This window comes from Apodemus sylvaticus, chromosome 10 (assembly GCF_947179515.1).
Source record: "Apodemus sylvaticus chromosome 10, mApoSyl1.1, whole genome shotgun sequence".
NCBI lineage: Eukaryota > Metazoa > Chordata > Mammalia > Rodentia > Muridae > Apodemus > Apodemus sylvaticus.
In genome coordinates, this window is record NC_067481.1 from 65,872,964 (window position 1) to 65,899,724 (window position 26,761).

The window sequence follows — 26,761 nt, forward strand, 5'->3', positions numbered from 1 at the left end:
CAAAAGATCCAGACTCAACAAAGAAAGAATTTAAGAAGAACTCCTCTTATGAGCATTGATGGAAAAATGATCTTTAAAATACTCACAAATCAAATCCAAAATGAGCCTATACAATAAAAGAACATCTGTGGATATCAGCATCCCTGACAAAAAGCTGTACAACAGAGAAATAGCAATCAAAACTGTATGTATCTGTATAGAAAGAATGGAATTGAATTGAAGATGCATAAATACACTCAAATACTTATGAACAAAAAAGCCAAAACCATACACTGGAAAAAAGAAAGTATCTTCAACAAATGGTGATGATCTAACTGGATATCTGTATGTAGAAGAATGCAAATAGATAGACATTTATCATCCTGCACAAAACTCAAGTCCAAGTGAATCAAATACCTCAGCATGAATCCAGATACATTAAATCTAATAGAACAGAAAGTAGGGAATATATTTGAACTCCTTGGTATATGAGAAAAAAAAAATCCTGAACAAAACATCCATAGCTCAGGCACCGAGATAAACAATTAACAAAGGATTCCTCATTAAACTGAAAAGTTCTGTAAGGCAAAGGATATCATCAATAGGACAAAATGGTAGTCTACAGAATGGGAAGATTTTCACCAACCTCCAACAGAGGACTAATATCCAAACAATTAAATAATTCAAGAAGTTAGGGACCAACAAACTGACCCAATTAAGACTGGGATACAGAGCTAAGCAGAGAACTGTCAACAGAGACATCTCTAATGGCCAAGACACTTAATGGCTTAGATCAAAACCGTAAGTGGCAGCACATGCTGGCAAGGGTGTGGACCAAAGGGGACACTCCTCCATTCTCCTTGGGAGGGCAAACTTGTACACCCACACTGGAAATCAAGCTGGTGGTTTCCCAGAAAATCAGGAATACTTCTACCTCATGACCTAGCTATACCATAAAACTCCTGGGCATATACCTAAAAGATGGTCCACTCTACCACAAGGATGAAGAGATGCAGGAAACCTGCCTCTGCACTTTTCCACCGCTTGCACAGAGTTCCGCTCTCCTTCTCCCTTTCCCAGCATAAATGCTTCTAGCCTTTCAGAGAGGTCAAGGGGCCCAGCCTGCCACCAGGATATTGCAATTTCCCTTTCCATGGTGGCACCATCTTCCCCCTAAGAAACACCCCCAACCCTGCTGGGGGAGCAGCAGATGCCAGCTTTGGGAACAGACAAATGGCAACATATCCCAGCCTCTGTGTCACTGAGGCAGGCATTCTCCTTGATAACTAACATTTCTCCAGTGAAGATGGCTCCTGTCTTTGATAGAAAGAAGGGTTAAACTCCTTGAAAAGATAAGTGCTCCACTCTTGAGCCGTGAGAGAAGGGCAATTAAGTGTTCACAGACAGCTGTGGCCAGTTTGTTAAAACACACTAGTTCCTGATAGCATCGTAAAGTTACATCCCAGGTCAGAAGGGTCCCCGCTCCAAGCTGCATGATTCTGCCCTGCTGTCTGAAAAAACAATAACAGGTTTGAAGGATGGCTTCCACTTGTCACTTCTCCTGTCAAGTAACTCCAAAGCCAAGGATCCCTGCGTATGCATATGTGTGTATAGAAACTCCAAGCCCCTGGACTCAAGGATCATATTCCTAACCTGTGCAGTGGGAAAGGTTTTTGCTCTGGGTCTGACTCAAATAAAGGCTCTCTTTGTTATATTACAGTGTACTTGGAATTCTTAGAGTTTTTCTGGGGTTCCTGAGAATTCGGCATAACAGGGACCCTGCTCCATTACTTTCATAGTGATTGTATTCATAATAGACAGCAACTGGAAACAACTTAGATTTCCCTCAACCAAAAAATGGATAAAGAAAAGGGGTAATTTACCCAATACTACTCATCTATTAAAAACAAGGACAGCATGAAAATTTCAGGCATACAGATGGAACTAGAAAATATCCTGAATGAGGTAACCCAGACCGAAAGGACATGCATAGTGCGTATTCAAGTATAAGTGGATATTAGCCATAAACTACAGGATGCTCCTGCTGTAATCCAAAGATCCAAAGAAGCTAAATAGCAAGGAAGGTCCAAGGGGGGAATACTAGAATCTCATGCAGAAGGTGAAATGAAATAATTATTGAAAGTGTATCTACAGAGGGGACTGGTTGGGAGAGGAGATGGGGGCAGGAATGGGAATGCTCAGGTGTGAGGAGAGAAGGCCAGGAGAGTGAATGAAAAACACAGACTTGGAGGGGACATCTCTAGGATGTGCCAGAGCCCTGGTATGGAGGATGCTCCTAGGAGTTTATGGGGGGTGATTCAAGCTGAGACCCCTAACATTGTTAGATATGGAGCCTGAAGTGGCGCCTCCTGTAGCCACTCAGGACTCCCGGTGAAGGGATGTTCAGGATACAATGTCACCCACAAAACCCTTGGCCTGAAATTTGTCCTGCCTTCAGGAGGTGCAGGGACAAGGTGGAGAGGAGGCAAAGGAAATTCTCTACTAATAAGTGACCGCACATGAGATGCATCCAATGAACAAGAACCAACCCCTGATGCTACTAATGATTCTCTGTTATGCTTGCAGACAGGAGCCTAGCATGTCTGTCCTCTGAGAGGTCCCACCAAGCAGCTTACTGAGGTAAATGAAGAATCCCACAGTCAAACATTAAATGGAGCTTTGGGGGTCTTGTGAAGAGTTGGGGAAAATGAAGGGACCTGGATGGCATAAGAACTCCATAGTTAGACCAACAACATCAACTAACCTGGACACTTGGGGAGTCACAGATTCTGAACCATCAACCAAAGAGCATTCATGGACTGGACCTAGGCCAACACAGATATGCAGCTTGGGCTTCATGATGGTCCCCTAACAAGTGAAAAGAGGGCTTTCCTTAACTCTGTTGCCTGTCTGTGGATCCTGTTCCCCTGATTGAGCTGTCTTGTCTGAACTCAGTGTGAGAGGATGTGCCCTCTCTGTCAGTAACATGATGTGTCATGGTGGGTTGGTATCCAGGGGGTGTTACCCTTTCTCAGAGGAGAAGGGGAGAGGGAATGGGAAGAATGGACTCTGTGAGGAGGGGGATGAGAAGAGGGGAGCTTAGAATGGGATGTAATTGAATAAATAAATTTTTGTTAAAATCCCCATTATATCATGGTATATAGTATGTATTCACCACCTAAAGAGGAGGGAGGAAGGCATAGTAAGGAAAGATTAGACTGCAACATGATAAAACCCAGCAGAGGAAACAACAAAACCTACAGTTCCATGTCCTGCATCTAGGATTTGAAATCCTCTCTGTTCCAAAGGCTTAGGTATCCTCCCTGGTCCAGCTTGGTTGCCTGCAGCACACAGAGCCTCTGCCTTGACCATGTGTACAGGTATCCTTGACAGATGTCCCACAGTTCTGCATCTCCAGCATCCTGGGGTCTCCACTGCAATCTAGGCTTCACCTTGCTTCATAGCTGCATGCAGGGACTGGGACCCCACCACACACTGTCGGGGTGCAGCTGCTCTCCATGCCCCTCCCCGAGTCCTTCATCTTTCATGCCTTCAAATACAGCTCCAGGTAGACAATTGTGCCAAGATGCGATGCCAGCTTGACACAGAGCCTGTGCCTACCATCTCTCACCTGACCACAGCTGCATCAGTTCTGATCCCATGGAACCAGCTCCTAGGCAGTCACTGTTGAGGAGCAAAGATCTGCCCTAGAGAACCACTTCATTGAGGCTCCATATCATAACGGTTCCAAATCTCCCCAAACACCATTGCTACTGGGGACTGAGGATTCAAATACAGGATTTGTAGGAACAGATCACCCTTGAATCATAGCAATGGGGGACACATAAGGTCAGAGTATTGAGTATACTTACCAACCTCAGACTTTGAATTTAGAGTCAGTTCATGGATTACATTAACTATAAGAAAATAAAACAGTAAAAGGGAGCCATTCACAGATGATGCAATTCATTTCTTTTTAACTTTTATTTCATCTGCATTGGTACAGGTAGTTGTGAGCTAGAAATTTAACACAGATACATTGGAAAAGCAGGAAGCTCTCTTAACCACTGAGCTATCTCTCCAGTGAGAGTCATTGTATTTTGTCCTAGAAATAGAAAATTACCTTAGACAATTTGAGGGAGGTATCCTGACACTTAGATTTCTATTAAATAACCCAGGTCTTTTGGGAGCACTATTTTATCCTGTGCAGGGTATCTCTGTCTAAGTCCCTTTCACTTTATAATTTTACTATATTTTTAAGTGAAGTAAAGTAATATTATTTTTCTTCTTCTCTTTCTTTTCTCTAACCTCATCTACATTTTCACTTTTCAAATTTATATCCTCCTTTTACCAATTATTACACTTATAGACATGTTTGTATTCATATATAGTATATAAAATATGTATATAATAAATTATGTGGATGCAAAAAATGTGGTATATCTACACAATGGAGTACTATTCAGCCATTATAAACAATGAATTCATGAAATTCTTAGGCAAATGGATGGAGCTAGAGAACATCATACTAAGTGAGGTAACCCAGGCTCAAAAGGTGAATCATGGCATGCACTCACTAATAAGTGGATATTAACCTAGAAAACTGAAACACCCAAAACATAATCCACACATCAAATGAGTTACAAGAAGAAAGAAGGAGTGGCCCCTGGTTCTGGAAAGACTCAGTGAAACAGTATTCGGCAAAACCAGAACGGGGAAGTTGGAAGGGGTGGGTGGGAGGACAGGGGAAGAGAAGGGGGCTTACGGGACTTTCGGGGAGTGGGGGGGCTAGAAAAGGGGAAATCATTTGAAATGTAAATAAATTATATCGAATAAAAAAATATTTAAAAAAAAAAGAAGTTATGGCTGATGAGTGGCCAGAATTTAGCTCTTATTAAATACTATGTAAAGATGGTGTTGAAATGATAATGATATTTGGTTTATTTTTATAGCATAGCATTATGTATTTTTCTAATGAAACCTTTAAGGGTCACTGAAGGCCACCTCCTGCCATACCTCTCTGTATCTGGGTCTGTTAAATAAGTGTTAAACAAATGCTAAAACACCAAGTTCTGAAATGCCAACCCTATAGGAATTGTTTGCAAATTTGATTGTCTATATCTTGATATTCTTCTTCCTCTCCAGCTCTACTTTAAAGTTCAAGATGTTTTTCTTTTCCATGGATATTTTTATGGCTGACTTTGTCACTTTTGTAACTTCTAACATGTTATTGACACAGCTTTCTTTCTAGAATATTTTTAATTGGTTATACGAAGATACTTCTCTGCTCTGTCTCTCATTTAAAGAGAAGACATGACAGGTCTTTCCATGATCCCATGGTAGTTCACAGACCGCACAAGCCATCTTTGTTCATGATCTTGGTGGAGCAAAGGATCTTGAATCCATGCTAGAGCTTCCTCCTCAAGGGACTGATAACTGGCCTGAGGTGACATCTCTCATGGAATCTCCAGCCACTCACAGGGACAGGGAAGCCATTTTTTGGGAGGGAAAGAGCAGAAACACCCGTGTCCCAGGCCACCCTTCCTGTCATGGACACTAATTCCCATCTCAAGGGCATCCCTGAACCTTGCCATCTCACCATGTCTCCTGGCAAGATGTCAGTCACCAACCTAAAGTCAGTCATTAAAGACGTCATCCTCTGTATTCTAAGATTTCAAATCTCATGTCTTGTTTAAATCTTTCTCCTTGTTTTTCCAATTCACAATATGTTCTCACCATTCTACTGGAATTCTAGCTCATTGCCTGCAAAGCCCTCTAAGTAGATACATATTTCCCCACTTTCCCTAACTTTTCTCCCACACAATACCTTTTTTATATGTAAGTGTTGACTTGAACTCTATAGGCATTTAAAACCCAGCCTAAAACTTAGCCCTGGACCCTAAGAGTCTGTGTGTCTAGTGCAGGACAGCGCCTTCCCTTCTGTTGCTCCTCCCAAGCAACTCCTTTGCTGTGTTCCTGATTTCACTGTTCACCTCTAGTCCCTTAGCAGTGACAGTGTGACTTGACTTTCAAAGGGCTGCAGAGTCCAACCATCTTGACCTCCAGCTGCTGCAGTAGCAGCCTGCACTTTTCAACACTCACCACCCTACCCCCAACTCTTCTGCATTACTGTACTCACTTCTCTACAGTATCCCAGCTGGTCCCACTCCTCCCACATTCACCTTCAACATACCTACTCAGGCTCCAGCCAGTGAGCCAGTGGACTGTCCTGACCCTCACTAGTCTTAGAGTCCTGTGTAACCTTTACCCTTCATACTGAGCTCTTGGGCCCTCAAAGACCTGAGTCCAATCCCTCCTCCAATTCTGTCTTCCTCTCTCACCCCCATTTTCATTCTGCTCCAGCTACCTTGCCTGAATGGTAGAGCCATAGCAAACAAGTTCTTTCCACCACAGGACTGCTCCCCAGCTGTGACTTCTGCTCACAATTCTTTTTTCCCAGTGCTTCTTCATCTGTTTCCTTCTCCCTGATAAACCCACTCAAAGGCTTCTCACTGTACACATCTTCTCTCCACACCTCCAGAGAACATCTTCTAAGTCTCCTTCAGCAGTCTTATGAAGGCTCACTCACCCCACATGGTATATATACATCTTTCCCAACCCTCAGGACAGTCAACAAGGTTCCTTAAGCTACCTAGAAGAAAGGCGATGGGGCGACAAGACAATAGAGAGAGGCCGGACAGCCTGTCTAATCCAAATCAAGTTGTCAAACTTTAATTTTTACACAAGTCAATATAAAGGGAAGCATACAAGGTTTGGGAGGGGTAAAGGAGGAACAACCTCAGGGGGTTGGCATCATTTCTAAGAAACAGTTTCTCATAATTTCTGGTAAATCTAGTTATTGCTGCTGGAATTCTGGCATGATAAAAGGGGGGTCATGAGGCGGTGAAGTGGAAAGGGGTTGCTATAGTAACCTATCTACAGATGAACTTCAAAAGGAGGGGGTTTTGAGATTTACATAGGAATAGTTTCTGGCATGGAGATCTAAGTGAGAATGACTCCTGGTATCGAGGTCTCCTGACATTGAGAGCCAGGTGGGGATGGCTCCTGGTATGGAGTATTCTTGGCATTGAGTTCTAAGTGAGGATGGCTCCTGGCATACATCAGTATGTATCAGTTCCCAGAACACCGTGCTGAACTCTTATTTAATTACTAACTTATTTGTCAACACTTGCCTGGCTATATGAGGTCTCAGAGTCTATTCACAATACCATAGAGAAACAATAAATTTATGCATATTTACAAGGAAATCAGGGAGCTCATAATAATTTTTGTTTCTGAAGCTAAAATATATAACTCCATATATGCCAACATTTTTCCAAATTCAGTAGTAAAAATAAAGAAATAGAAGATCACCTCCCAACTCATGAACTGAATCTTCTAGTTACACAATTTACTTATGACATCCTTCTAATGTCTAGACAACCAGGCCCTTTCTTAACATAAAATTATTGATTAAAAATGAAAAAAAAAGACTGATTTTCAGTGGATCTTGGGTTTTAAAATGTGTGTGATCCTTTTCTGGGTCAAATTGGTCTAGTTGTTCTTCAAATGATTTATTTTAAAGCCACATACTAATTCTTGTGAACAAGAGGAAAAAGCAAAACAGTCCCAATATATTCCTGTCTTTTGAACAGATTTAGTGCCCACATTTTGCTTGCATGTCATATTAAATTATTTTTCTATCAAGGGACAAATTCTCATGGTCACCACTTCCTGGTTAGATCTGTGGGGACTGGAACACTGAGGTGGAAAAGGTCAACAATAAAATGAAATGTGCTAATGACCCTGGTGGGTTCAGAAGATTGCCTAGAGCATGGGGATACTGAGAGGATGCTGGCCCTGCCTCCTTTGTAGATGCTGATGAACTGAGACTCCCACAAAACTCTCTCTAGACTCCTGTAGAGTGCACCATTTTCTCAGCTGCAGCTTTCTGCTCTGCAAACACTGGGACCTTCAGACAGAGGGTGATGCCAAGGCAGGAATAGACATCTTGACTTTCTCCAGCTGTAGCATCTATGTGCATCTAATGGGGAAGACACTGCTTGTCCTGACCTCTGCAGGACCACATCGTCTGCACAGAGACATATAGTGCACTGGCCACACCCGGGTACAATGGTGAGTAGATCCTGAATGTGGGAGCTGATCTCAGAGATCTGTACTTCTCAGCTGGTTTGTTCAACAAAGACAAGCTGTGGGCTTACTTAGCAAAGCAGTAGAGTGCTCACGTACCTTGTCCCAGCTCCTGGTGAGTGAGGAGGTAACTCTTGGATACCGAGACAGGACAGCAACAGCACAGGGCACAGATTGTGTTGCTTAACTGTTAGTGGTGCACCATATTTACAGGATTAGGTATAAAAGTGCTGAATGTCACTGAAAACATAAGTTTTCTTGTGTCTGAACTTGTGGGGTTTGTGGGGAAAAGAAAAACTGATTTTTGTCAGATTAAAAAAAAAAGAAAGAAAGAAAATGAGATCTGAGGTGTGAGTTTTATTTGGGTTTTCCAACCCCACAACAGAAATAAAATATATATTGGCTCCTTGTTGGATGACCCAGTTTCCCTGCTCTGTAATTCAGCACCTGCAACCTTTTATTACAGTCAAACTTGGGGGCAGGGTAAGATCTTTAGTCTATGCTAAAATGATAAATGATAAAATAAATTTGTTTAAAAAATGTTAATGTTCAAGTAAACTGAAATACTTCCTTCTGAATACTGTCAGACCCCTAGGATCTGGCAAAACCTCACAGCCTTGACTCCAATCAAGTGCAGATATTTCCAAGATGAAGCAGTACACATGAAGACAGGGGATCCCCACTGTCTGAGCCATCAGCATCCACAAGTGACATCAGTGTGACACACTGTCTGCTCATGCTTCCAAACACACACGCTGTAGAGATGCTTCACAGGGAGAGGCCCCCTCTGTGCAGGTGAACAGCATCATGGTTTCCAACACTGTCTGTGGGCGATCTTCTTCAGGCTTTTCCTGGTCTCTATACCTGTGACCTCAACCCATGTAGGGAGAACTCAGCTTCAATTTAGTGCCTGGCCCTATCCATGTTTTGCTCTGGAACGAGGAAGTGAAAGAGGAATATTTCTCCAAGACAAGAATACCACCCTGCTGTGAGGCTGAGATAACCCATGAGTAACTGCCTGCTCTGTACCCAGGATGTGCCTGGCTCAGGCTACCCCAGCATAGGAAACTCTGCTTGATGCATGGAAAGGTATCTAATTTAGTTTAATGTCACTGACACACATAGCGTCCTTTTTGTACATCAAGTAATTTGAGATTCCTTATAGATAGAAAAATTGAAAATAGACCCAGAAAAAACTGAAGGACAATTTTATTTTATTAGAGCTTAAGACACCAAAGGGCAGGAATGCTGGAGATCCCAGAATCTGCTGGGAAGAGATAGGAATGGAAGGAGGGAGGGAGGGAGAAAGTGAGGGAGGGAAGGAGGGAGGGGGGAGGAAGAGAAAGTGATTTTTGCATTAGAGGTTATCAAAACAACAGGGTCAGCAGTGATTCTCAGCAGCTTCTTGAGTTGGAGTTGAGGTCTTGGTTAAAGAGCAAGAATGGATTTGGGCAAGTACCTGGGAAAAGGAAATAGGGAAAAAGAAAAAAAAAAACCTTCTCTTTCTGAGCAGGCAGACTGCAGGGAGAGTCTGTAAGCAGCTCTCCTTGGAGAGGGCTTTATGGTCTGGGAGTGCATTTCGTTGAAGGGACAACTGCCTGCATCCTCTTATCATGTCCTCTGGGAAGTGTTGTTTCCTTTCAACTTCTGGCTTGTGTCTCCCTGACAGTGAAATAAGATTTTGTTTCTTGTCTTTGGAGGTCTCAGCTTTGTCCAGACAAGCAGAAGCCCCTGGAGTCTACACAAAAGTGTGTTATCAACAACTAACTAAGCCATTTGTAGAGAGTGGCTTACTGACTGATAATGCTATTTTTCTGAGAGGAGTTCACTGTGTTAGTGTTCATATGTCTCAGGGAGGTGTCCAGATGTCTGAGGCAACCATGTCTGGGTCAGAAAGGATCTCATTAGCCATGGCTCAGAACATTGTGACCAAGAGGCTGGCTCAGACAGGCATATGCCTCCAATTGGTCTGGGAAGAGCTGGCTATGAACTGCTTTTTAAATTCTCTCTTTCTCTCTATCAAGTTCTATCAGTAGGACACCAGTCACGCTGCTCTGGACAAATACTTGCACAGGGAGTTAAAGTCCTGGACCTGAGGCCAAGCACAGCCAGGGAAAGGATGTCCCTCCAGAGTCTGATTCAGAAAGAGGGAGGGGTGCGCCCTTCCTGGAGCCTTTCAGACAGCAAAGGTGCCCTGTACCTGTTAAATACTGGTTTCTCAGAAACGCTAGAGCTAGTGGGAAAGCCCTGTGGAGCTGCTGGCCGGGATGGTGCTCTGTCTCGATTCCAGGTCTTATGGTTCTTTGGGCTCTAATATTGGTTTTATTTTAGGTAGAAATAAAAAAAATCTCATGTCAGAGAAATCAACAACTTAGTAGAATCAATTTTGAAATAGTGCTTTATGTAAAATCTAGTCGCTCTACTAATGACTTCAGGCCTCACAGAGACACAAACTCTGAGGGGACATGAGAGCCAGCTGGATTTTTAAAAAGAGTGTCATCAAAGCAGCCTCTTAACATCTGATGGCACGGAGGCCATTAGTGTTAACATTTCTCTTAAACATGTACATAAAAAGTCATCAAATCTTCCCAGGGGAAGGTCGTTCTTGGCTGTGTCAGTCAGAAGAATGGATGTTGGGAAGGACATCTGAACTCAGGCTGTCCTGAACACCAGACCCAAGCCCTTCATTGTGCTAGGATGTGTTTCTCAGTTCCCAGTATCCCTTTGGAAGCATCAGCTTGTTGCTATAGTAACTGGAGAGCCATTTCAGCCACCATGTGTTCAGCCTCTTTTGTCTTTCTCTCTAGTCTCCACTCTCATTCTGTTGTTTAGGAGAATGCAGAGGAGAGTTGGGGTCCTGATCTCTGAGAAGCTAATGACAAGATAAAAGAATAGACTAGCATTGTGTAACTCCTGGGGCTAGAGGGCTAGCTGGGGGCTAAGAGCACATACAGCTCCTGCAAAGGACCTGTGTTGTGTTCCCAACACCCACTTCTGGAGGCTCACAACCACTTATAGTACCAGCTCCAGCAGATCCTGTGTCCCTTTCTGGCCTCTGCAGGCACATGCACAAAGACAGAGAAACAGAGATAGATACACAGACACACAAACACACAAACACACAGACACACAGATACACAACACAAAGACAGATGTTATGTCTGTGCTTTTGTTAAACTAGAACAAATATCAGAAAGCACACACTTGTCAAGTGAAGTATGAAATAAGCGAGATCCATTTTTACATCTTTTCAAAAACTCATATAAATATCTATAACATAATAAGAAATGAAAAAAAAGACTTGTAGGTAAAAAAAAAGGTTTACAAACAAGCAACTTCTAAACATGAGAAATGGTCTTATTGATGACTGAGGGCCAGCAATTTAAAACAGGAAGATACTGATTTTGTTCAACAATACCCATGAGTTATATATTTAAGAGAAATCTGCAAATGGCATATAATACATAGAAATATAACATTGAATGATTTTAGAAAAAAATAATTTATTTCCAAGCATGGTGGTATATTCTTTTAATTCCAGGGCTTGGAAGGTAGAAGCAGGAGCATCTCTGTGAGTTTGAGGCCAGCCTGGTCTTCCTAGTGAATTATAGGCCAAGCAGGGCTACAAAGTGAGAATTTATCTCAGAGAGAGAGGAAGAAAGAGAGGGGGAAGGGAGGGAAAGAGTGAGGGAGGGAGAAAGAGAGGGAGAGAGAGGGAGCCATCCAGCCAGAGAGAGACAGAGACAGTTATGTGTGTGCTCACAACACATTTTGCTTTGTTGTGTAGCTCGGGATAGCTCTGAGCTTGATTTGTAGCCAGAGATATCCCTAAACTCCTACCTCTGTTTCCTGACTACTGGGATGACAGTGATGTACATTTCATTTACATGGTTCCAGATGGTGGAGAGAATGAAACTTGGAAGTCACACATGCTAGACAAACATGAACCCCAGCCCCATAGTTTATTTTCTATGTGTTTGGACTTAAAATATCTGGGTAGTCAAAGTTTCAAGTGATGTCACATGCCTGTGCTCATTTGAATTTGGCAGTTGCTTCTTTCCCATTTATAATGCCATTGTCTATTAAATAACAATGTTATTAACTAGGAGTTATTATCTCTAGAAGTTAATAACATACACAAACTCTTTCTGTGAACCATCCTTTTTTGATGCGGTGAAGATGGTCTGGAGGGTATGTATCCTCTGACTGGGGGTCAAAAAATTCAGGACCGATTCCTACACATGAGATGGATAAGAGCAAAGAGAAAATACTCAATTTTCAATCCTGTAAAAGAAACAGGTTTCTTTTATGAAAACAACATGTACAACCTTGATGTGTGTGTACAGAGAAGTAGGGATCTCTTAAGAACTGTGATGCCAACTTAAGCTCTCATCAAGCACGCAAGTGTGGGTTAATGTCTCCTGCCTCTCTCTGAACCCTGCAGCACTGGTTCAGGGCACGCAGGCCGCCTCAGCTTTCCTGTCTGCCAAGGAGATTAAGGGATGGATATTGGTAGAGAATCGGGCTATTTACATCTGACCAAGACTGGGAGAGCGAGACCCTTCCTTTGCTCTGCCTTTCCTGTAACGTGCTACAGAAGCAAGGGACAATGCATCTGCCATTTAGCTGTGAGGCGGGCCAACCAATCTTCTCCCAGCAGGATTCACACCTGGACCCTGAGCCTTCTCTGTTTCTTCTTCTAGCTAGCAAGAAGGAAGTCTCAGTGGGTCAAGGGACTTGCTGCTAAACCTGGTGACCTGAATCTGATCTCTCAAGCTCACATGATGGAGGGAGAAAACTGATTCCTAAAAGTTCTCCTTATACCTGCAAAGGTGAGCTAATACATACACACACACACACACACACACACACACACACACACTCAAACACACAGTCACATGCACACATATAAATGTAATTAAAACAAAACTTCAATTGGGGTTCAATTTTTCTTTAAGCAATATTTCTGATATACTTTGGAAGAAACATAAGCACCAGCTGCCTAGGCAGCAGGCCCAGAAACAGGTCTTATGAGCACCTGGTTTCACTGATAACCTATTGTCTCCTATGCCACTCTTCTATCCAGACATTCAAAATTCACTAAAAATAACAGTCAAAAGTACAGAATGTGTCCCATGCATCCCAAGCAAACTACAGTCAGTTTGATGCTGATGTGGTATAGTGCTTCACCTCCACATTTAAGTTTCTTTCTGCTGGGGACAATGCTCTAGATAGTTTTTTTTCTTGTCAATTTTGATAAACTTTAATATTTTTTAGTAGATGCCTCTATTTTTGTCAGATTATAAAATGCATAATGTATATATACATTTTATACATTTGTAAAATAATTTTAAAGGTATTTCTAGGTAACACCAGTCTGTTCTTGAATTACCAAATATTCAATAATCTCTAAAGAAAAACTCAGCAAATTTATTTTCAAATACATCTGGGTGTGAGTCATCCCTCATGGGTTTCCCTGGGTGATGTCCACACTTCCTGTCAGCTGTGCTGGGCATCTTCAGATGCTCTGGGATGATTATGCAGGGCTGTAGCTTGTGCTCTTTGCCTTTGGACAGGAGCTTGGGATTGTGGGTCTGGAGAGAATTAAATTCTGGAACACAGTCCAATTCATCTCTCATTTCACGGAATTAGAGGCAAGTCTAGAGGGAGCGACGCAGGCACACTAAATAGCAATTTCTGGGTTCAAAACCAACCCCTGTCCCATTTCTACCCATGGCAACTGGCTTGCCACATGCGTAACTTGGTTTCATTGTTATCTACATCTTGTAACTAAACTTTTGATGAGCTCTGTCCTCTCCAATCACTGTCAGCATTGATGTCTTCCTCAGGTGCAGTAGAGATGGGCACAGTCAACGACACCACCTTCAGCCATTTCATCCTTATAGGCTTCTCTGACTGGCCCCAGCTGGAGAGGGTCCTCTTCGCCATCATCCTGCCTGCCTACCTCCTCACCCTGTTGGGCAACAGCACCATCATCCTGGTGTCCAGGCTGGACCCGCAACTGCACACCCCCATGTACTTCTTCCTAACACACCTGTCCTTCCTGGACCTCAGCTTCACCAGTAGCTCCATCCCACAGCTGCTCTATAACCTCAGTGGGCCGGACAAGACCATCAGCTATGTGGGCTGTGCTCTGCAGATGGTCCTGTTCCAGGGCCTGGGGGGTGTGGAGTGCCTGCTGCTGGCTGTCATGGCCTATGACCGCTTTGTGGCGGTCTGCAAGCCCCTGCACTACATGGTCATCATGAGCCCCAAGCTCTGCGTGAGTCTGGTCTCAGTGGTCTGGAGCTGTGGGGTGGCCAACTCCTTGGCTATGTCTCCAGTGACCCTCAGCCTACCCCGCTGTGGGCACCGCAGAGTGGACCACTTCCTCTGTGAGATGCCAGCTCTCATCAGGATGGCCTGTGTCAACACTGCTGCAGTGGAAGGCACTGTCTTCGTACTCGCTATATGCATAGTACTGTCTCCCCTGGTGTTCATCTTGGTCTCCTATGGCTACATCGTGAGAGCCGTGCTGCAAATCCGCTCTGCTGCTGGACGGCAGAAGGCATTCAACACCTGTGGCTCTCACCTCACCGTGGTCTCACTTTTCTATGGGAATATCATCTACATGTACATGCAGCCGGGAAACAGCTCCTCCCAGGACCAGGGCAAGTTCCTCACCCTCTTCTACAACATTGTCACCCCTCTCCTCAACCCTCTGATCTACACTCTCAGGAACAAGGAAGTGAAGGGGGCTCTCAGAAGGCTGCTGCTGGGCAGCCGAGAGGCAGGGCAAGTAAGGGCTGGTTCCAGAAGCACCAGAGGGAAGCTGTCCTGGTGAGGATGGCAACGAATACTGAGAGAATTTGCAAGCTCCCAGGCAAGCAGTTTAACAAGAAAGAAATGGGACAGAGGAAATGTTCTGCATTGATTTGGGAAAAATTCTGACTGTCTTGCAACAGAGGAGAGCACAGGCATGGTACTGGATTTGCAAAGGCTCCTGGGATTTGGTAGTCATGAGAATGGTGTGTGTTTTAAATTCCTTTCTTATGGGTAAAGCAAACTTCCCCATGAAAGATGCAGATCTGACGGTTTGTCCCTAGGCTGGTGTAGTGTCATCCTGTACATGGTGAGATGTGCTCTCTTGGTAAGGTGAGGAGGGGAAACAGGTGCTTCCTGTGTACTTTTTACATCAGCAGCATTAGGGAAGAGAGGCTGTGGGTAGCTGGTCTCTCAGTTAAGGCGTATGCGTCTATGCTCTCTTGTCCCCATGTATGTCCCTATTTTGATATCTGGGGTAGGGCATTGCTGGCCTGGATGTTACTCCATGTAAGGCCTTCCTTGGGTAGCATTGGTAGCACTGGATCTGATCAACACTAGTGGACAGCTCTTCACTGAGTTGCATACTTTGGGCTTTTTATAATCCTGTGTGAGGTCCCAAATCATCTGCTTTGTGAATGAACTGAACACTACATGTTTCCCAAACATTCTACCCGTGATGAACCACAAATCAACACAGAGTATTCCCACTCATCTCCCCTGTCAGCATGAGTTGGTTTAGAATCCAGGAGACCAAGGGACACCTCAGAGTGGGTCAGAAAGGGTGTTTGTAAAGCATTAACTGAGGGGAAAGACCCACCCTGAATGTGCCCCAGACGGTTAACAAGACCCAGAAAGAAGAAACTAGCAAGAAGCCACATCTCCCTGCTGTTCCCAGGCTGCTGTGAGGTGAGGAGCAGCTCTGCTGGCCATGCCTTCCTGACAAGATGGACAGAGCCATTGGAGCCCCTGAGCCTCTGCGTCTTACTTCTTCATCAAAGCTAAGTGACTTTGTCTCAGCAATGAAGCAGTAACTAATGTAACAGCAAGGCTAATCAATGTACAGCAAAGATAAGATCCTACCAGTTTGTAACCTAGTACCAAGCAGGACACAAAGTTTCTTAGACATGTGTCTCATTGGCTTTTGGTTGGAGTGTGTGTGTGTGTGTGTGTGTGTGTGTGTGTGTGTGTAGGTGTGTAGGCTGGCATGTTTCACAGAACATGTGTGGATGTCAGAAGACAGCTTTACAGGGGTTGGTTCTCTCCTTTAACCATACAGGTCCTGAAGACCCAAATCAAGTCAAGAGACTTAGCAACAAGCACCTTTACCCACTGAGCCACCTTGCCAAACCTGCTTTTTATTTCTTAATCACATGCTAGGCATTTTATTCATATGAGCAAATTGTCTCTTCATGACCACCATGCTGCATTGACTTCCACATAGTTTGGTGTTTTATGTTTCCAATATTCAAACCAAAGCATTTTTGTGGAATCATACTGGTTCTTTGTCTTCTAAACCACAACCTTTGGCTTAATGCACCCCACCCCATGTCTGCTGTAAAGTTCTACAAATAAACAAAAAATCTGACCAAAGAAAACAACATGGGGAGGGGCACTAAGCTTCACTGTTACATAGGCTTGTTTTCATTATCTGAGAAAGCCTCCATGTGTGGTAAGTCTCTGCCAGGCTCTCCTATTGTTAAATCCCAGCGTTCATTTGTGGCTGTCCTAACTATGGTGATTCCTTCCCACACTGGACTCAGAACTGAAGACAAAACCTGACAGATTCCGCCCCCAATCCAAGATGCATAAGGTCTTGCTTCATTGCAGACAACTGTGGTTCTATTGCCAAAACTCTAGGATGAGAAGCAGGGGAGAATCCTTGTTTTGTTTTTTGTTTTGTTTTGTTTTGTTTTGTTTTCCTCCAGGAAAACCATGTGGCTTTTCTTCAAGAACAAAGCTGAGAATGGTTGGGAAAGCATCTATGGTGATGTCTACTCTGCCAGGCTCCTCACCTTGAGCCCGGCACACTCTGTCTTCACAGATCCTCTGGTCATGGCTGCGCCCCAGAGAGCAGGGAACACACGCTCATCTCTCAGCAGACCCTCTACTCTAATTGGAAACTTCTTGGGCTACCCTTGAGTAAAGGAAGTATACAAAAGAACCATAAACCCCTCTGCCTTCTAAATAATAGGTTTGGCTGTGATAACTTGTAACAGCCATTCAGGAGAATGAGAACACGGAAAGTGAGCAGCTACTTACTCCTGTGTAGTTGACAGGGGAAAGCACCAGCTTGGGAAAATTTTGTTTACTCTTGAAAGCAACAAAGTGTTTGAGAAGCACATCTTGTCACACTCAGCTTTAATTGTCAGTTTGACACAGCCTAAAGTCATCTGAGAAGAGAGCACGGACTGACACATTGACTAGGTCAGATTGGCCGGTGGCATGTCTATGAGGGATTACCTTGGTTTTCCTTTGTTCAGGAGGACCCAGCCTACTGTGGACAGCACCATTCCTGGGACAAATGGATCTGGGCTGTATAGGGAAGAAGCTAAGCGTGAGCAGTGAGTGAGTCAGAGGGTGGCTTTCCTTCTTGGATTCTACATCTGGTTCCTACTCAGGTCCCTGCCCTGACTTCCACAATGATTGACTGTGACTTGGAAAAATAAGCCAATAAATAAGCCAAAAAACTCCTTTCATCCTGGAGTTGCTTTTGGTCAGAGTGTTTTAGAACAGGAACAAAATAAAACTGGAGCATGTCTAGACTGAATGGCAGAGCCCTCCTGTTCTGATTCTGCTAATGGATTGTTTTTATAACTTAAAAATGGCCAGTTGTAGGGCTGAAAGCATGGCTCAGGGGTTAAGAGCACTGTCTGCTCTTCCAGAGGATTTGAGTTCAATTCCCAGCAACCATATGGTGGCTCACAACTATGTATGCTGGGATCTGATGCCCTCTTCTGGAATGCAGGTGTACATCCAGAGAGAGCACTCAGACATTAAATAATTTAAAAAAATAGTCAATTGTTTCCGAACCTCATCCTCCCATCTGTGTGAACTTGACTTTCATTCCTCACAGATTATGGGTTGGGCTAGGGATATAGCTTAGTTGCTGGAATGTTTGCCTAATGTGCACAAAGCCCTTAGCTAGTGTGTGTGTGTGTGTGTGTGTGTGTGTGTGTGTGTTGTGTGTGTGTGTGTTTATACATGTGTAACGCCAGCACTTGAGAGGTGAATTCATGGGAGGATCCAAGTTCAAGCTCATCTCCTGACTATGTAGCAAGTTCAAAGTTACCTCCACAATAGAAGGTCAGTCTCATTCTCACTGTAGTAAAGAGGCAGGTGCCTTGAGTCTACAGTAGACTCTGACCTAGACAGGGAAGTTGTATATGAAAGAATTCAACCTATTCAAGCTCTTATTTATTTCATAAAAATGGACAATAACTACAGCTGGCAAGTCACATCAGTGTCTCTCTACACCCCTTGGTGGTCAGCATGATGGAGGACAGGCACCATCTCCTCCATATGAATGAGTCTAATGACTGCAGGTACCAGTTCAGGCCGAGAACCTTACATGCTGATTACTGTCATCATATCCCCTAGATGAAGAGATGTCCAACAGGTGGCTGGGTGTTTGCTTGTTTGGTGTTTTTGTTTTTTTGTTTCTGTTTTTGGTTGGTTGTTTTGTTTGAGTTTTTTGTTCGCTTGTTTATTTCAGTTGTTATTTATTTTTCAAGATAGGGTCTCTGTGTAGTGCTGGTGGTAGAGTTAAATCCTGAGCTCTGACAAGTCAGGCTTGGGTGTCTGTCTTCAGTTAGTCAGAGAAAGAGGGTAAGCACCAGTGAAAAATAAAGAGAGAAAACGTATTCTGGTCACATTGTGAACAGAATCCAAGAGACCCAGTAAAGCTCATCTTCAGTGTTGTGACATGAAGTGTAGTTTTAAGAGGATAAGATGCATGCACAGGTAATCAACCAGTTCTGGTCAGAGTCTGGTCCTGCCCATGGCTTGCCCATCATTGTTGAGATGCTAGCCCCTTCTGCGAGGTGGTCTGATGATTGTTGCAAATGTATGAAATATCTTTCTGGGATACAAGCAACCTTTCTGGCCAGCACCAAGCTTCAGCCTTTCTCTTCTCCAAGTGTAAGATTCCTGGGGTAATTCCAAGTTCTTTGCATTCATAGTCCCGGTTATCTGACAGCCAAAGTGAGGGTCACAGTGTCTCTCTTTGGAACAGTTTCACTCCGACCTGGGGGCTTTCAGCAACATCAGGAGAAATGAGGATAAACCATTGTGTCCCTAAACCCTGCCATCATGTTCATCAAGGAGAGGAGGAGAACATGGATTATGCAAATGGAAAGTACAGAATTAAGTCCACTGTTTGAGCTTTGCAATCTGGCTCAGAGGGTAAGAGCACTTGCTGTCCAAGCCTGGGGACCTGAGTTCGATTTCCAGAACCCATAAAAAAAGAATCCCGGTGTGGTGGCACACATCTGTAATCCTAGCACTCCTACAGCTGGATGGGAGGCAGAGACAGACGAGCCATCCAGAAACTCATGGGCCACCCAGGGCAAAAGTGCAATGTGAGAAAAGCAACAAGAGAGCCGGCTTCTACAAAGCAGAAGGAGATTCTGCCCCAAGAGCTGCCCTCTCATCCCCACACAGGCTCTGTGGTGTGCACACTTACATCCCACCTCTCTCTCACACATGCACCAGCCTCTCTCTCTCACACACACACAGGGGAGACAGCAAATAAGATGATAGTTATTTGCTTATTGTTCCAATAACTAACTCATTAACTGTACCTCAGTGCCCAAAGCCCAGTCTGCAGAGACCTGACTGGGAGTGGCAGGATAGTAGAGGTGGTAGTGGTGGTGATGGTGGTGGTTGTAATGCTGGTGATAGTGGTCATGATGGTAATGATGATGGTGGTAGCGGTGGTAATGGTTTTGGTGGTGGTGGTGGTGGTGGTAGGGGTTATGGTAATGGTGATGGTCATGGTAGTAGAAAATGTTGTGGGTCTGTAGGGATATGACATCATTCTTCAGAGAGAGAGAGAGAGAGAGAGAGAGAGAGAGAGAGAGAGAGAGAGAGAGAGAGAGAGAGAGAGAGACATAAAGAGGGAGAGAGAGAAACAGTGAAACAGAGACAAAACAAAGCAAAGTGTGAGCTGTGAAGATACTCCAGTCTCCAGGGGAAGAGCTGTGAGCCCCTGGACCCATTACACTGTGTGTTTCTTCCCTATCTCTATCAGGTGATTAGTGTGTTTGGCTTCTTGTGTACCCCACCTCTGTCTGTTGTACTAGGAGGAAAGAACAAATGTCTTAGTTTGCAAGCATCAGTAAACTGATGGTTTTAACTAATTTTTCCATCTAGTTTAAGATTCTATTTTCACAAATGTATTAGGCTAGTCAATACAGTAAAGATATTAAATTATTTCTTGATGTCACCAACTGTTGAAGATTAAGCTATGTTTGCATAAACAACTTCCTAAACAAAAGTTAGTTTGCTCATTTAAATTTACCCAGGGAACTTTCAAAGGCAAAATACCAGTATATTAAAATGCTAGTGTATGTTCCAACACTTCCAAGTAGAAAAGAAAATATCCATTACAGTTCCCATTGCTTAATGTGGTCTATGGCTCATGCTCTTCCATATGATGCTTATTGGATGAGTCTCCGGAGTAGGAAACTCTGATGAAGTGCAATGCAACTCCTATTATGAGATGGTGACCCTTCTGTGACTTAAGATGAAAAAAAATACTACTTAGAAAAAAGATTCTTTATTGGCAGGAATCATTGATGATCTTGGGTCCTTTAATAAAGATCACATTGTCTAGATCTGGACTTGCTCCTCTGTAAAAAGGCACAGGCTAACAGAATGGATGCAAAAACAAAATCCATAATTCTGTTGTATACAAGAAACACATCTTAGCAACAAAGATAGTCATTATCTCAACATAAAATTCTTGAAAAAAAGATTTTCCAAGCAAATGGACCCAAGAAACAAACTGGAATAACCATTCTAATATCTAATAAAATAGATTTTCAACAACAAATAATCAAGGGAGACAGGGAAAGACACTTCATACTCCTCAAAGGAAAAAATCCACCAAGAAAATATCTCAATTCTGAACATCTATGCTCCAGATAGAAGGGCATCCACATTTGTAAAAAGAATCAATACTAAAGAATTTTCACTAAATCATAGTGAAAATGGCCATCTTGCCAAAATGAATCTTAATATTTAATGAAATCCTCATCAATATTCCAACACAATTTTTTACAGAACTTGAAAGAGCAATTCTCAACTTCATATGGAAAAACAAAAACCTAGGGCAACAAAGACAATTCTCAACAAAAAAAAGATCTTCTAGGGCAATCATCATCCCTGACCTCAAGTTGTGCTACAAAGCAGTTGTAATAATACTGCATGGCATTGGTACAGAGACAGACAAGTTCATCATTGGGATAGAACAAAAGATATAAAAATAAATGCATACACCTATGGATACTTGATTTTTGACAAAGAAGCCAAATCATGCAGTGGAAAAGAATGCATCATCAATAAATGATGCTGGTCTAACTGGCAGTCTGAATGTAGAAGAATGCGACTTGATTTGTATTTATCACCCTGCACAAAGCTCAAGTCCAAATGGATCAAGAACCTCAACATAAAATCAGACACACTGAATCTAATAAAAGAGAAAGTGGGAAATAGCCTTGAATGAATTGGCACAGAACAGGAAAATTTCCTGAACAGAATACCAATGGTTGGTGGTCTAAGATCAACAATTGATAAATGGGACCTCTTGCAACTGAAAATCTTCTGTAAGGCAAAGGTCTCTGTCAAAAGTACAAAAACTTCTCTAGAAGTTAGACTCCAAAAGCCCAAATAATGCAATTTAAAAATGAGGTACAGAGCTAAACAGAGAATTCTCATGGAGGGAATGTTGTCAGGGACATGCAAATCAAATCAGTTCTGAGATTCCACTTTATAACAACCAGAATGCCAAGACTGAGTTTTTACTCAAGGGACAGCACATGCTGGTAATGATGTGGAGAAAGAGGAATACTTCATAGTGAGTGGGATTACACATTTGTACAACCACTCTGGAAATCAAGCTATTAGATCCTCCAAAAATTGGAAATAGTTCTCTCTGAAGACCAAGCTATACCATTCCTGGGCATGTATCCAAAAGATGCTCCACCCTACAACAAAGGCAAGTCTTCCATTAGGTTCATAACAGCTTTATTCACGACAGTCAGAAACTGGAAACAACCCAGATGTCCCTCAACCAATCAGTGGTTACAGAAAACATGGCTCATTTACATGATGAAATATTATTCAAATATTAAAAACAAGGACATTATGAAATTTTCAGGCAAATGGATAGAAATAGAAAATATCATCCTGAGTCAGGTAACCCAGACCCCAAAAAGGACATGTACGGTACATACTCACTGGTAAGCAGATATTAGCCATAAAGTGCAGAATACCCATGATATATCTCATAGACTCAAAGAAGTTAGACAATAAGGAAGGCTCAAATAATAATGCTTGAGAAACAAGGAGAAACAACATTGTCATAGGAGGCAGAGGGAGGGAGAGAACTGGGTGTGAGAGGTGGGGGAAGGGGAATGGGAAGGCAGGATGGATTGGGTGTAGGGAGAGAAAGGAGATATGCCGAGAGGGCCTGGAGAATGAATGGAAATCTGCAGCTATGGTGTGTGTGTGGGAATCCTTAAGAAGTCCCAGAGACCTGGGATAGAGGAGGCTTCCAGGACCCAGTGCTGGTAACTTTAGCCTAAGTCTGCAGTGATGGAATCTTAAGAGGCCAGGGAAGACCTCCAGTGGAGGGATAAGGAGACCAACCCACCCACAAAACTCTCAGCCCCAAATTTATCCTGTCTAAAAGAAATGCAGGGTAGGAATAGAGACGGTAGGAATGATCAGCCAATTAATGGTCCAACTTGAAACCCATCCCATGGGCAAGCACCAATCCCTGACATTATTAATGATATTCTGTTATTCTTGCAGACTGGAGCCTACCAGAACTATCCTCTGAGAGGCTCTACCCAGCAGCAGACTGAAACAGATTCAGATACCCATAACCAAACTTAAATAGCAGTTGGGGACACTTTTTTGGAAGAGTTGGGAGAAGGACTTGAAGGCCCCAAAGGACTGAACCCCACTGAACAACCAACAGAGTCAATAAACCTGGGAGCCCTCAGAGGCTAAGGCACCAACCAAAGAACACACATGGGCCGGAATGAGGCCTTGACACATACGTAGCAGACAAGCAGCTCAGTCATCATGACTGATTATCTGGCCTCAGTGGGAGAGGATGTGCCAAAACTGGCAGAGACTTGATATGTGTGGTGGGGGGTGGAATCTAAAGAAAGAAAAGGGAAATAAACAATTTTCTAAAGCTATGCTTAAGAAGTGAAATTTGCATAAATCCAAACAACAAATATGTGGTGGAGGTAGCAGTATATCAATGGGTCATTAGTCAATAAGGTTAAAAAACACATTGACTAGGGAAGAAACCATAAAATCCATGACTAATGGGAAAATACAGCACAAATAACATGTCTAATAAGAATGTGTCAGCAACAGAAAGATACGAGAAATTGCTTTGTTGTTAAATTGTAGGAAATATTCATTTCAAGGTTAAAGAAACCCACTTTTCACCTATTGTTCTACAGGTAAATAACAATAAGGAATCTGTAGGAAGAATAAAACACAATTACCATATTTCTTGAATCTGCTCTGTTATCAAGAAAAATGTCTCATAGAAAAAGGTAACAGTACTAAAAGTAGTTCAGTGTAACATATAGAGTAAATATTATCAAAGGTTAAATTTGTAGTGAAGCTTAATATTGTCTCCAGGTAAAAGGACAAAAGAAAAAACAGGCATTTGTATTGACAGATAAATAATTACACATGTTACCTAGCAAACAAGGAATAGGTTTGGGATAATTAATTTCAAAGATCCAGATTTACAATGTTGATATGATATGGCTACTTATTGAGAAATGCTACAGACTTCAGTACACAGTGAATATTAAACAGATTCATTCATTTTCTTTTCTAAATAAAAACTAGAGCTTCTTCAGATTAAACATTTTTGCAGCAGGAAAAGACTGCACTTTGCCATTGATCCAACTTCTTGTCCAAGGTGAGACATGGTGAACTATGTTTTCCATCCAACATCAAATGGAGCTGTGGCTTTCACAAACATGACTCTCCTACATCAATGATCATGATGAACATTTGAAGATTGTCCTTGGGAATATGTGACACAAGCCCAATCCTCGATTACATAATTCATTGAAATGCCATGTTTATGTAGATATTGCTAATATCCACATTTTGAAGCTCATCCCTTATGCTTCTGTGTAGATGTGTCTGTTCAGAGTATATAGTAGAATGAGTTTTTAAAATAACTCATCAGATTCGGTTATGAAGAAAATATGTTTTGAACATTGATTCTAACCTCTTTTAACTTCTACTGTGCAGTGCAAACATGGGATCTAAGAAAGTGGTGTCTCTCTTGTATGTAATGTGTTTATTTAATTGTGGACAAGAGACCAGGTTTTCCCACAAGGATTCTGAAAGAAAGCCTATGAGGTCCAATCTTCCACAGGCAGCCGGAGCATTTAAGTCCTTAAAAGCCTTCCATAGTTGCAAAAATTACATTTTGTTTCCACCCAAGTCTTCAACGTTAAGTGAAATTTATTTGTTGAGGCAAAAAGCCAACTATCTTACAAATTCTCAGTCAGCTAACAGTTTCCAAAATGTGCTAGGGGTCACAGGTTTAGAAGCCAAGGTTTCTTTTTCTTTCTACACAGATTAAATAGCTTGACTCAGTAGATATTCACACTGTATTTAAAAGGTAATGTTGAGGGCATAGTTGTGACTTTCTACCTCTTATTTCTAGCTGTCTTATCTTTCTCTATATGGCAGGTTCATTTTCCATTCTTACTTTATATTCCATTCTTGAAAAGAAATCCTAGGACAGTGAGATGTGTATCTCTAATATACAGTAGCTCCTGGTGTGTAGTTAAAATTATTTTAGAGTTATTTTATACAAAGACATCTGGAGGAAAAGGTCACCATGATACTCTTACTGAAAAGCTCAGCTTGATGGAAGATGGAATTCTGGCTTTGTCCTGGCACACTCCCTTAGCTGACAAAGGAGCCTTGGAGTCACAGAATTACTGAAGTAAAGCTGAATTCTCTGATGGACTTGCTATTGATCTTGTTGAGGACATCCTATAGCAGTGGTGCTCTTGCTGGTAAAGGTATGTATTAGGATTACTGGGTGAAGTACATTGTTCTCCCTGTAACCCTTGAATTGAATCAACTCCTGGCTAGATGCACATTCCAGTAATTGTTTAAAAAATATGTGCAAGTTCCATGTATATGAACGTTGTCCATTGGTATTCTCGGGTGTATAATCCTTCTCACAAGGAGAAAGGACTGGGGCTCTCCCAGTTTCAGGGAACAAGATTGTGGTGAAATACACAATTTCTCAACATATTTAGACTATTTTCTGATTTCAAAATTAATTATGGCTTTATTGATTACAGAGGTGCAATGTGATAATATGACACACCAGCACAGTGCATACAGTGTGCATGGATAAACAGGTTAGTAGTCATCTTTTACACTGATTCCAAATGATCATTATTATAGAGTCTCATTGTTAAAAGATGTGGCTGTGACAGGGATTCTCAGGTGTAAGGATCTCAAAAGTGTCCACTGCTCTGGGCTGCCACAGCAGACTCTGTCCTCCAAAGGGAAGTAAACATGTCTAACACATTGCGTTTAGGATGGCCTGGGGAGGTTTTCAGAACCAGGGCTGCTGCTGCTGCTGCTGCTGCTACTACTGCTGCTACTGCTACTACTACTACAACAACTACTACTACTGCCAGACTAAGTTTTGTCTTTAGAGAATGAGAAACTGTACCAGGTGATTTCCAACGTATTAAACAAAAGCAAAAATTCTGATGTAACTGTAATGAAGAGAAAGGAAAATTTACCTTTTCCAATTTCACAGCATTAAAAATCACTTTTACCATATGTAAGTGTCCAGCAGACATTGACTAAGAGTCTACTAAAGGAAGCCAGGGCAGGGCTAGTCTTGGTGGCCCAGCCTCTATCCCAGCACTCTGGAAGGGCAGGAAAGGATTGAAGTTGAGGAAGAATCTGAGCTACTGAGCAAGATGAGTGAGACATAGCCTCAAAAACAATTACTAAGGGTGTAACTCTGGGTCACAGTGCTAGCTGAGGCCATGCATTTGATCCCAGTAGCACACAGGCACGTGTGCACACACATGTGCATGTGCACCATAGAAATCAGCATGTAACACCATACTTTGAGCAGTGACTACTTCCAGGGTCCTGATGACACCTGACACTGGTAATGAGGAGCAAACCAAAACTATGGACAGTCTAGCATTTTGTTGCCTTAAGGAATAGTGTGGAGGTAAGGAATAACTTAGGCCTTTATATAAAAAGTAATAACCATGTCCTACATTGCACTATTAATTTCTGCTAATTCTCTTTCATAAATCATATTTCCAGAGTTTGAAAATGTTGCCTAGTCCTCTGCTACTTGAAAGTAGTCTACTTGCTTTATGTGTAGACATACTACATCTATTTAATTTTTGCATTGCACAATGACATCAGGAATTCATTCATTTCCTGTACATATTCTGTGTTTTGATTTCCTGAAACTCTCCTGTCAATACTTTTTTCACACACATAACAGAACTGAGTGAGTGAATGCTGGTCTGTCACAGAA

General features: G+C 42.5%; 1 protein-coding gene across 1 annotated transcript; it reads left to right on the top strand.

Annotated features, from left to right (window-relative positions):
* The first annotated feature begins 13,990 nt into the window (after positions 1-13,990).
* On the top strand, positions 13,991-14,984 carry LOC127695529 (olfactory receptor 2W3-like). The gene has a single exon (XM_052197750.1). It carries the CDS (start codon positions 13,991-13,993, stop codon positions 14,972-14,974), a length of 984 nt encoding a protein of 327 aa, XP_052053710.1. The 3' UTR covers positions 14,975-14,984.
* Positions 14,985-26,761: the final 11,777 nt, after the last annotated feature.